Here is a 13,231-nt window from a genome sequence, read left to right as displayed (position 1 = left end):
ACCTATATTTGATTGAATACACTACAAAGACAAGATATTTGTGTTCAAACTGATAAACTTCATTGTTTTTAGCAAATAATCATTAACTTAGAATTTTATGGCTGCAAGATGTTCCGAAAAAGCTGGGAAAGGTGGCAAAAAAGACTGAGGAAGTTGAGGAATGCTCATCAAACACTTGTTTGCAACATCCCACAGGTGAACAGGCTAATTGGGAACAGGTGGTTGCCACGATTGTGTGCAAAAGGAGCTTCCCTGAATTGCTAAGTCATTCACAAGCAAAGATGGGGTGAGGTTCACCTCTTTGTGAACAAATGTGTGAGAAAATAGTCGAACAGTTTATGGACAATGTTTCTCAACGTACAATTGCAAGGACGGGTTTTCATCATCTACGGTCCATAATATCATCAAAAGGTTCAGAGAATCTGGAGAAATCACTGCATATAAGCAGCAAGGCAGAAAACCAACATTAAATGCCTGTGACCTTCGATCCCTCAGGCGGTACTACATTAAAAACCGACATCAATGTGTAAAGGATAGCACCACATGGGCTCAGGAACACTTCAGAAAACCAGTGTCAGTAAATGCAGTTCGGCGCTACATCCGTAAGTGCAACTTGAAACTCTACTATGCAAAGCAAAAGCCATTTATCAACAACACCCAGAAACGCCGCCGGCATCTCTGGGCCCGAGCTCTTCTAAGATGGACTGATGCAAAGTGGAAAAGTGTTCTGTGATCCGACGAGTCCACATTTCAAATTGTTTTTGGAAATTGTGGACGTCGTGTCCTCCGGGCCAAAGTGGAAAATAACCATCCGGAGTGTTATGGACGCAAAGTTCAAAAGCCAGCATCTGTGATGGTATGGGGCTGTGTTAGTGCCAATGGCATGGGTATCTTACACATCTGTGAAGGCACAATTAATGCTGAAAAGTTTTGGAGAAACATATGCTGCCATCCAAGCAACGTCTTTTTCATGGACACCCCTGCTTATTTAAGCAACACAATGCCAAATCACATTCTGCACGTGTTACAACAGCGTGGCTTTGTTGTAAGAGAGTGCAGGTACTAGACTGGCCTGCCTGCAGTCCAGACCTGTCTCCCATTGAGAATGTGTGGCGCATTTTCAAGTGTAAAATACGACAACAGAGACCCTGGACTGTTGACCAGCTGAAGCTGTACATCAAGCAAGAATGGGAAAGAATTCCACCTACAAAGCTTCAACAATTAGTGTCCTCAGTTCCCAAACGTTTATTGAATGTTGATAAAAGAAAAGGTGATGTAACAGCTTTTTTGGAATGTTTTGCAGCCATAAAATCCAAAGTTAATGATTATTTGCTAAAACCAATAAAGTTTATCAGTTTGAACATTAAATATCTTGTCTTTATAGAGTATTGAATTAAATATCGGTCAAACATGATTTGGAAATCATTGTATTCTGTTTTTATTTATGCTTAACACAACGTACCCAACTTCATTAGAATTGGGGTTGTACATGAAGAATATCATTGTATTATTAAATAGGACCTTGATTATCATCAAGAAAACCATGGATTATGGCTAGATGTCAGCTCTTAAACTCTTATGAGCTATTTGCCTTGTCATCATTGTATTCATTTGTCCAAACAAATGTACCATTATTTGTACCAGGCAGTAAAAATTAACAAGAAAGTGAAGAAACAAGGGTGCATGTGCGCACGCCACGAAGAAGAAGTGGCGAAAAGCTACGAAGAAGCGGCGTAAACCAACGAAGAAAAACGCGCACGATGAGGTGCTTGTGCTGGTGGCGGCGAACAAAACGGTGTCTTAACTTTGTTAAAATGAACGACCAGTCCCCTCAATGCAACACTTGGAATAGGAGTACAGTGTTCCCTTGTTTTTCGCGGTTAATGGGAACCAGAACCCCCCGCGAAAAGTGAAAAACCGAGAAGTAGGATTTAGAATTTTTGTGGATGTGTATGTGGGTACAAGAATGTTTAAAATATGTAAACAGTATTTATACTTTACATATTTGAGACAAAGATGACAACAGTACACGTCCATCCATCCATCCATCCATTTTCTGAGCCGCTTCTCACTAGGGTCGCGGGCGTGCTGGAGCCTATCCCAGCTGTCATCGGGCAGGAGGCGGGGTACACCCTGAACTGGTTGCCAGCCAATCACAGGGCACATACAAACAACCATTCGCACACACAGTCACACCTACGGGCAATTTAGAGTTGTCAATTAATGCATGTTTTTGGGATGTGGGAGGAAACCGGAGTGCCCGGAGAAAACCCACGCAGGCACGGGGAGAACATGCAAACTCCACACAGGCGGGGCCGGGGATTGAACCCGGGTCCTCAGAACTGTGAGGCTGACGCTCTAACCAGTCGGCCACCGACAACAGTACACGTATTTACTTAAATATTTAATTATAAAACCTTATACAGTAATTAACATTATACAGTAATTTTGTCCTGATAATATTAGTGTCCAAACTCACTGTCTTTTCCCTGCAATCAGCAACCCACAATGACAATGCAGCTTCCATTTTCACAATTCTCTACCACGTTTCGCTTCCTTATTGAAGGTTATTGAAGCAGTTTTGCGGATGTTTGCTTCCTCTTTCTTTCTGCACCACACTGTAGATTCATTCACGCCATAATGGCGTGCCACAGATGCATAACTTCTGCCCTCTTTGATCAAATCTAAAAGTTTCACTTTTTCGCTGATGGTCATCATCTTCTTCCTCTTGTGGCACCCTGGAGGAAGCTTTCGCAGGGGCACAGCGCTTCGGCGGCATTGTAAGGGCTTGCTTAAGTAATAAAAAAAAAAAATATCGGTTAAACAAAAAAACTTATTGCGAACACAACAGCGTGGATGAGACTGGCGAGACACAACAAGGGAAGATGCTGGGTGAGGCTGCGATGATGCACAGCCAATCAGCTCACGGGATAAATCCACTCGTGCTCTCATTGGTCGATGTCGCGCCGGGAACCAATCACGCGCCTTTTATGAGTGCCCGTACAGTACAGGCATGTACAAAGGCTCCGAGTCACCTCATCTCTTTGTTTGGCAGGGAAACCTTCTATCTAGCTAACTATCTATATATCTATATATATATAGATAGATATATTTTTTTTTTTAATGAATATTTTGGAAAAACCCGCAAAGCACTGAAGCCGCAAAACGTGAAGCGCGATGCGGCGAGGGAACACTGTATATTGTGCAAAGGAGTTTTTCCCGATGTGTAGCGTCTGACGCGCTCAGAGGCTCAGCCTACACCGCACGGAGATTCAGAAGTCAACTCTCAGTCAACTGGGTGAGTGTAACAATAAAATAGGTCTATGCCAACATTGAGACAGCTAACAAGGTAAATGGTTGCTTGCACTGATGGTTTATAGTGTTTATTTTTGTCTTCAAACCAATGTAAGCGCTGATGACAAAAAAAAAAAAAAAAAAAAAAAAAAAAAAAAAAAAAAAAAAAAGTTTAACATAGGGCTAAAACTTCACCGCAGAAATTTTACATCACAATGAATTGGGACAAAATTTACAAACTTCTCACAGTATCCCAAACACTAACCTTGTGTCTCTTTGGTGGGTAGGGAAAGGAAATCAGCGTTTTATAGCATTTGGTTCAATCCATTAAAAAATTTAACACAAAAACAAATTTGTATTTTTTGTGCCAAAATGCGGAGTTAGCCGTTCCCTAAACGCAGAGCATGGACTGTGTGTCCGGCCTCCTCCTCCATGAGGGGCCACATTTACATATATGTGCAATGGATGTGCATTTGTGCTACCGTGTGGTGCGTGGCACACAGAGCACCAACTTAGCATGAGGAAAGAGAGCGCCAATGATTGCTAAAATGAAAGCACTCAAAAGCAACCAATATAGTTAGCTAATTGCTCCTCCCGGCTGGCACACACATGCACATGCAAAGAAGCCTCCCTCCACATTTTGAAGGTATTTCTAATTTGTTGGAAGACAGGCAGTCATTGGCTGACCCAAAGGCTTTTTGTGTAGTGTATGTAAGGTGGAGTTAATAACATTACTCAGCTGCACTTACCACAACACTGAAACCAAGTTAGCTACCGTTCAGCTCACCATGACAACAACCTCAGGTGGATGCTTACTAATGATGCCATGACACTGCGTTTAGGGCCTGAAATTCTCCCCCTCATAGCTAAGAACAAATTACAAACTCCCTCTTGAACAGTCACAAAATGAATATATAAATTTCATGTCAAGCAGTGCGTCTTGTTGTTTTACTAAGACTCCAAAAATTGTACCGTGTAGAACAAATATTGAGGATGAAATTAAACGACAAGGGATTTAGAGGAAAAAAACTGGCCTTACCTCAGAATATCCATCTCGTCTTTGAGGGCTTGTGCTTCTTGTGCTAGACTGGTCAAATCTTCGTTCCTTTGCTGTACGTTGGCCAATTCGCGCTCCAGCATGTCCGCACGTAGATGCATGTCATCCCGACTATTCTCCAATCTGACATGTACAAAGTAGATAAAGTGATATGAACATAGAAAAGATTTTTCTTTACAAAAGCACCCTCTTTTGCATGACTATGACGATGATGAAATTTAAAGGATTCAAAGACATCATCAAAACACATTATTGCCATGACATTCATCTTCATGTTGAGTGTCTGAACACATCTGTACTGTTACAATAAAACAAAAGGAGGAGCATATTGCCACAGTATGTCCCGTTTTTACCTGTAGTTCTCCTCTTGGAGCTGCTCCATCTGACTCTGCAACAGTAGCAGCTTCTTGCCAGTGATGGCAGTGCTTGGGATGTCCAGCAAGTCGCAGCGGCTCAGCTTCTCCTTTAAGGAACAAGTCTCTGTTTGGAGCGACAACTTCTCCTCCAAGGCCACTGACAGCTGTGGAAGAAAACAAAGAGAAACTTGTGAGAAGCATTTCAAAGAAAAGATGTACATTCAGGAATATGCATCAAAAAAGGATTGAAAATTATTGAGAAAGCAGACGGAAGGCGGGCAATCTTGTGAAAACAACCGTAAATGTACAAGCACATGACCAAGTCACTGAAAATAAACTCTCCACTTATTGTGCACATGCTATGTTCTCATTTCACATGCGTACTCCTCAAGACTTAGTCAGCTGGTATAAAATGTTCCCAGGCTGCTGGAACTCTCTCACTGTTAAAGTTGTTAACTTTAGCCTTAGGGTTAACAAATGGATACAAATAAATATGCAAGGAGTGCATACTGTTCTGAGGTCAGTAGGGAGGAAAATTAGCTTGACTCAGAAAAGGTACGTGGTGGACAGTATATTTAAAAAAAAGTCGCAGTTGGGACAAGCAGGTAGGGCCTTATTGAATTAAACAAGCCAGCAATGCAATTTAAAAATAAATAAAAATAATAATAAAAAATAATAATAAATTAAAAAAAAGAGGGGGAGTGGGTACTTGCCTGCTGGAATCCTTGGAACCTACACTGCACTTTAAGGACAGATTGCATGCTTTAGTACAGGACCACTGACAGAAAATCGATTTCTAAACAACAAGTGACTAATCCCTAAAGCGTGGGCTATGCAAGTAAACAAACAGGTGGGCTGAAAACTGTAAATTTGAGTTGGCTGCAGCTCCATCCAAAGGCAAGGCGTCAGTTTTAGCTTGATGTTATGCAACACTTGACAGCAATACAGCTTCTTCTTCGTAGTGGTGCAAAAACAAACCACAGTTACACAACATCCAATCAAAAGAAAACAAACTCAGGCGCTCTAATCAATAAGGGCCAGAATACATCAACAAGCACCAACACACAAACATTGAACAAACACCGTGCAGCAAACCAGTCCTTGATGTCTATGTTGTTTAACAAGATATAAACTAACCTGATGTTCAAGGTCTCGACAACGCTGACGAAGATCCTCTTTTTCACCTGCCTCCTCACTTAGAAAATAATACTTTCGTGACTGCAAACACAGAATCGTCAGGAAGTGAATATATACATATAACATCTAGTGCTATTTGGAGGAAATTAACGGTTTATAGATGGGATGTTTCACCTGGTAGTCAAAGTCTCCATAGGTCTCTGGGCTTCCTGGTTCAGATGAAGTCTCTCTTGATAAAAGCTACAAACACACCACCCAAGTCAACAAAAGGCTCAATTTATTTGGTACATAAACATAAAATATAGTAGTTTGGTTTGATACACTGTCATTAAGGTTCAGAGGAGGTCTGTACCACCATAGACAGACTAACAAAAATATTGTGAAAAAATTATAGTGGAACAAACAATAACCACTCCTCATCCTTCTCCCCTGTTCGCAGGCTTTCATACGCTATCAAGTCTTCAATAAAGGTAAAAGTGATGTTTAATGTTCATTTAATTAGTCATTTATTTCACATTGTTTTCTGTATGTTTAACTATATTCTCAGATCAAGCTTATTTATATAGCACTTTCACAACAGCCGCAGCTGTACCAAAGCACTGTACACAAAACAAAATAACAATACTGCAATAATACAATCTTAACCAAAAGAATAAAATCTTCATTTAATATACACCATGCTTCCCTTAGCATTGGTACTTTACATACAGTACAGGGGGTGCAGTTTTAGTTCTTGTTGGACGTCGTTTGAAGCTGGGATAGATGAGAGAGGGTAAAGACTGAAGTCTCCTTGAATCTGAATGAGGGCACCAGGATCATATATGACACAATCACAGCATGCATGACGTCACTCACATTTTCTCCAAACTAATTTTGAAAGTAAACAAGCAACTGTAGTCTTGTTATAGCCGAACGTTCGGCCGTAGACGAGTAACACAGAAAGATTGGTTTAAATATTTGACCCCATTATAAGGCATCTCTCTCGCTTGAGTTTACTTTTAAGCGCCGACTCTCATCCCTCCCCACATCTCCTCCGGCACGTTGCAGCTCTTCCAGCCGTACCATCGTAGACAGTCAAACAGCGCCAACATTCAATGCTCAACAAAAACAAAAAAAGGGCTTATTGCAAAAATGCTTCCAGTTAAGGAGCTAAACAACAAACGCCCCGTAGCCATACCATTGCCGTCAAGCGGCGACAGTCCAACAGCGCCTCCATTCTCCTCAACAAAAATGGTGCTGGCACAAACCATCTTTCCTCCAACAAATTTCTCGGCCAAAAACAGTCCACGTCCACATGACGCACAATCAACACCAAATGACAAAAAAGGGTGGAAAAATGGAAACCAAAGAAAAACTTGCAGAGCTCTTGAAACAGGCTGTCAACTCAAAGGCGCCAACTTTAATTTTTTGTTAATGATTTTGGGTGTCTGGAACAGACTAATTTGATTTAGATGAATTCCTATGTGAGATATTCAGTTTTCGCACAATTCGTCTTTAGACACATTTTTTGGGAATGGATTAATGACAAAAAACGTGGTTCTACTGTACTCCAAATCAAAGTTGAGCATTATCAGCTTTGTAAAGTCTGAATTATATATATATATATATATATATATATATATATATATATATATATATATATATATATATATATATATATATATATAGCTCTTGTATTGGATCCTATTAAATATACATAAAATGTACAGTGCTGTGAAAAAAGATTTGCCCCTTCTCAAATTCCTTTTTTTTCTCTTTTTGCATAGTTTTCCCACTTCAATGTTTAAGATCATCAAGCAAATGCAAAAATCAGAGAAATATAACCCAAGTAAACATAAATTGCAGTTTTTAAATGGTAATTTTATTTATTAAGGATAAAACCAATTACTCAAAACTACATGGCCATGTGTGAAAAAGTAATGGCCCCCTAAGACTAATAACTGGTTGGGCCAGCCTCAGCAGCAACAACTGAAATCAAGCGCTTTCTATAAGAGGCAATGAGTCTTTCACATCTCTCTGCGGAGATATTTTGGCTAACTCTTCCTTGAAGAATTGTATTACTTCAGCAACACTGGAGGGTTTTCAAGCATGAATGGCCTTTTTAAGATCATGCTGTGCACAGCATGTAAATCTGATTCAGGTTCGGACTTTGACTGCGCCTTAAAGGCCAAATGTGAAGAAACATTTGAAAATTTAGCAAAGTGTAAAGCTCATGCAGCAAGGCATCAAGAAAACATTTTCAAAATGTATTTGCAATTTACCCAGTATCTTTGAAGTTGGGCCCATTGAAACGGCAACGAAGTTGTAAAAAAAACAAAACATTTTTTTTTTTTTTTTTTACAAAAATCGGCAATCTTTGGCAGTGACGTCACGTCATCGACCACACTGGTTATATTGAAGAAAGCCATTCATTGTCCATCCATCCATCCATCCATCCATCCATTTTCTGAGCCACTTCTCCTCACTAGGGTCGCGGGCGTGCTGGAGCCTATCCCAGCTATCATCGGGCGGGAGGCGCGTTACACCGTGAACTGGTTGCCAGCCAATCGCAGGGCACATACAAACAAACAAACAACCATTCGTACTCACATTCACACCGACGGGCAATTTAGAGTTGTCAATTAACCTACCATGCATGTTTTTGGGATGTGGGAAGAAACCGCAGTGCCCGGAGAAAACCCACGCAGGCACGGGGAGAACATGCAAACTCCACACAGACTGGGCCGGGAATTGAACCCCGGTCCTTAGAACTGTGAGGCAGAGGCTCTAACCAGTCGGTCACCGTGCCGCCAGTACATATACCACATACAGTATAATTTTCAAGCACCATACAACACCAAGGGTAGATCTGACCAACACTGAATAGTAGTCATTGTCTCCCTCTTTAATATGTTATTAATCCGTGTTCCTGAGATGCATCGCTGTGTTGCTATGCATTTTCCCATTCCCATCCCATTACAGCGTCAAAGTCGACTGCTTTTGTAAAGGCAAAGCAGTCTCGACAAGCGTGCTGTGTTACAAGCACTTCGAGGACAACATTTTGGAAGCTCTGTTTGTTGTGGATTGAATGGAGACGCATTGCAGTAGAGCTGTGGTGACAGCGGAAATCTGACTGCAGAAAGTGATTACATTAGCTACACTGGCAAACAACATCATTCAGCAAAGCAGTTGTTTGAGTGGCCCATGGACAAAGTCACAGCAACAAAGTCGGCTGCTTTTGTAAAAGCAAAACGGGTGAATATTTTGCCCGTCTTGACAAACGTGCTGTGTTACAAGCACTTCAAGGACAACATTTTAGAACCTCTGTTCGTCGTTGCAAGTTGCATTGCAGAAGATCTCGTGGTCCTTGTTCTTTCGGTCAAGACCCACAGCTCGTGACCATAGGTGAGGGTAGGAACGTAGATCGACTGGTAAATTGAGAGCTTCACCTTATCTCCTTCTACACCACAACGGACCAATACAAAGTCCACATCACTGGAATGCTGCACCAATCCGCCTGTCGATCTCCCGTTCCATTCTTCCCTCACTCGTGACCAAGACCCCAAGATACTTGAACTTCTCCAACTTGGGGCAGGATCTCATCCCCGACCTGGAAAGAGCACTCTACCCTTTTCTGACTGTGGACCATGGTCTCAGATTTGGAGGTGTTGATTTTCATCCCAGCCGCTTCACACTCGGCTCGAGTGAGAGTTGGAGATCACGGCTTGATGAAACCAACAGAACCACATCATCTGCAAAAAGCAGAGATGCAATAATGAGGCCACCAAACCGGACCCCCTCGATGACTCAGCTGCGCCTAGAAATTCTGTCCATAAAAGTTATGAACAGAATCGGTGACAAAGGGCAGCCTTGGTGGAGTCCAACCTTCACCGGAAACGAGTCCGGCTTACTGTCAGCAATGGGGAACAAACTCTGACAGTGGTCGTACAGGGACCGAACAGCCTGTATCAGGGGTTAGGTACCCCATACTTCCGAAGCCACCACCATATGACTCCCGAATGGACACGGTCAAACACCTTCTCCAAGTCCACAAAACACATGTAGACTGGTTAAGCAAACTCCCTTGCACCCTCGAGGACCCTGACGAGTCCCACGGGACAAAAAAGCCCGATAGGACTCCTCCTTCAGCTTGATGGCATCCCTCACCGCTGGTGTCCACCAACGGGTTCACGGATTGCCGCCACGACAGGCACTGACCACCTTACAGCCGCAGCTCTGGTCGGCCGCCTCAGCAGTGGAGGAGCGGAACATAGTCCACTTGGACTCAATGTGCGCCAGAACGTGGGAGAAGTTCTGCCAGAGGTGGGAGTTGAAACTCCTTCTGACAGGAGATTCTGCCAGATGTTCCCAGCAGACCCTCGCAATACATTTGGGACTGCCAGGTTGAACAGGCATCTTCCCTCACCATTGGAGCCAACACACCACGAGGTGGTGATCAGTTGACAGCTCCAGCCCACTCTTCACCCGAGTGTCCAAGACATGCGGCCGCAAGTCCGATGACACGACTACAAACTCCTTTTACTCCTTATCCTCCAAAATAATTGCCCCTTCTGCAGATGTATCAGTTGCTACGCTGTCCATTTCAGAATCAGAATAGCTGCTCTTTCCCTTAACCATTTTGTCGTGCTTGTGTCCTTGAATCGACGTCACTTCCGGGTTGCAAGAATTTTCCCACGTTGACTTCCGAAGTCACAAAATAATAAAAATTAAATTATATGGGACATCTGACAATAATCTTCCTTATCTGATATTACTTCACATTTACACTTTTTTTTTTCCCCCTTTACTTTTTTAAAGCCATTCAGAAGTTGACTTGCTGGTGTGTTTTGGATTGTTGTCCTGCAGCTTGAGGTCTTGAACATTCACCTTCAGGGTTTTCTGGTAAATCAATCACAGCAAGAACCTTTATTTATGGTCAGCAATGGTTTTCACCTTGGAACTCTGCCATGGATGCAATTTTTGCTCAGTCTTTTCCTTATTGTTGAGCCTTGAACATTGACCTTAACTGAGGCAAAGGAGGCATGCAGTTCTTGAGATGTTGTCCTGGGTTCCTCGGTGACCTCCTGGATGAGTCGTCATTGTGCTATTGGGGTAATTTTTGTAAGCAGACCACTCCTGGGAAGGTTTACCACTATTCATGTTTTCGCCATCTGTGGATAATGGCTCTCACCATGGTTCGCTGATGTCCTAAATCTTGAGAAATGCCTTTGTAACCCTTTCCAGAAAGATAAATGCCAATTACTTTAGTTCATCTGTTGTCGAATTTCTTTGGATCATAGCATTTTGTTGCAGTTTTTTGACATCTTTTGGCTGATGTCATTTTGTCAGACAGGTTCTATTGAAGTGATTTCTTGACTGAACAGGTCTTGTCAGTGAAAAGGAATTCAGCTTTCCCAAAATAGTGCTTAGCCATGGTTAATTAATGATTTAACAAGGTAGGGCAGGTTCTTTTTCACACAGGGCCAGGTATCTTTGAATAGTCACCCGCCCCTTAACTCATTCCCTGCCAATGCAGTCCAAAGACATCGTTCAGAATCCATCTATTCCCTGCCAATGCCGTCTCAAGACGTCAATGAGATATTTTAACGGGGATGGGTGGGGGAAGGTCTTGTGCAGTTTATGTGTGATCCAAGCCTCGCGATAACTGCAGTGAGGAATGGCACCCTGTAGAGGGCAACAATGCCTTGAGGTGAACGTCCCTCCCTCAGAGGAAAAAGAGGAAGACGTGGGAGGCAGGGTGCAAGAGACAATGAGAAGAGGCAAGCATAATGGCGGAAAAGAGAGAATACAAAATGAAAAAATAAAATAAATAAAATAAAATACAAATCAAAGCTTTTGGTACTAGATATTTATTGCGCCAAGGCAAGAAAAACATTCCTGCGATCGACAAGAATGACGCCTTAGATCATGCGGGGGAATAAAGGATGACGATCCAAGCCGATCACTTTGTTGCAAAGCTATCGCTCAAAATGCCGGGCCATATGGCGAGAGGCTCTCGGCCGCTTGCCAGCGGCTCGTCTGCCAACCAGGATTTGCGTAAATTGGATCTAGAATCGCCAGCAGAGTTTCATCCCGAGATCCTCCGGATGATAATGGTGGCGAAGGTTACTCGTTTGCAGCTCGCATTAGCTACATTTAGCGAGCACACACTCCTTCAATCCTTGTTACATAAAAACATAATTCAGTCCCGCTAGTTCACATTACAATGCAACATCTGTTGCCAATATTGATTTGAAATGTCCATTTCGTCCATCTTGCAGGCATTCAACACCCGCGAGCCGAACGTCTTTTAGAATTGCGATGAAGTAATAAGTGGTTTTTTTTTTCACCCTTGCAAAACAATAAAAGGTATTCTCTAGTAATGGTATGGAGTTTTTAAAAACGTACAGGTTATGCATCCAATAGACATTCGACTCCCATTCCAGTACGCAGTGCAGACAAAAAAGCTAATTGTGAGGTTTTTTTCTCTCTCCACATCCCATGACAGCAATTTCAACAATGTAGTTTTATAGTAATAGTTATATTTCTAAACTGCACAGGTTGTGCTTCGAGCAGAAGTAGGGACTGGTTTCAAGGACAATGACAACCACACAAGATCCCATTCACCGCCACCAAAGAATAAAATCCAGATGTGGATAAAAACTTTGCTAGATTTTATGCGCAAGGTAATAAAAACCTGTACATTTGAGCAAACGGTAGAGGAAAATTTGGAGGAAAAAAGTGCAACCATTTGTTCATGTATTTTTTGTCTGATGTAAATTCTGTACGTAGCTATAAATTATTTTTCTGTCAAACGTGCCTTCACAGTGTTGTTTTATGTTCAGATGTTTGAGATTTTCACTAAAGAAAAAAATTATTGGTGTCAAAGTCATTGTTCTGCTTAATCTGTCTGCTTTCACAAAAAGGCTGTTTTCTCATCCCCCAGTTCAGGGTGGACCTCACCTCCTGCCCGTAGTTAGCTGGGATAGGCTCCAGCACGGCCGCGACCCTAGTGAGGATAAGCGGCACAGAAAATGGATGGATGGAAAGTGGGGAAACTATGCAAAAAAATAATCTTAGAAGGGGGGCATATACTTTTTCACGGCACTGTGGATAGATAAATATACAGATGGAGGGAGATGGATAGATAACAGAATTGTGAAATAACAATGCTTTCTGGCACTCAGTTCTAGCTCTGACGATGAGGGATTCGTTGATTGTGAATTAACCAAGGATAAGAGGATGGATGAATAGATAAAAGTATATCTGAGGCAAACTAGAGAGAGGATCATAAGAGGCTGACTTACCTCCTGAATGGCTGTCATGACAACATGCTGGACAGATTCCTCAAGTGTCATTATCTGCTGGATTTGCTCTGGGTTTAAGAAAAAACAGAGATTGGTGACGG

The 13,231-nt window shown here is 42.2% G+C and overlaps 1 protein-coding gene across 1 annotated transcript in view; it reads right to left on the bottom strand.

Annotated features, from left to right (window-relative positions):
* hook2 (hook microtubule-tethering protein 2) overlaps positions 1-13,231 on the bottom strand; it is a 39,347-nt gene that overhangs the window by 20,614 nt on the left and 5,502 nt on the right. The window contains exons 6-10 of the mRNA XM_061700309.1: positions 13,131-13,198; positions 6,019-6,084; positions 5,845-5,925; positions 4,705-4,871; positions 4,334-4,474 (exon numbers count right to left, since the gene is read on the bottom strand). Of these exons, the coding sequence (XP_061556293.1) occupies positions 4,334-4,474; positions 4,705-4,871; positions 5,845-5,925; positions 6,019-6,084; positions 13,131-13,198 (523 nt within the window). The remainder of the gene's footprint in view (positions 1-4,333; positions 4,475-4,704; positions 4,872-5,844; positions 5,926-6,018; positions 6,085-13,130; positions 13,199-13,231) is intronic.

The sequence above is a fragment of the Phycodurus eques genome, chromosome 16 (genome assembly GCF_024500275.1).
Source record: "Phycodurus eques isolate BA_2022a chromosome 16, UOR_Pequ_1.1, whole genome shotgun sequence".
NCBI lineage: Eukaryota > Metazoa > Chordata > Actinopteri > Syngnathiformes > Syngnathidae > Phycodurus > Phycodurus eques.
The sequence above is the reverse complement of the archived record's forward strand: the minus strand, read 5'-3'. Positions and strand labels throughout refer to the sequence as shown.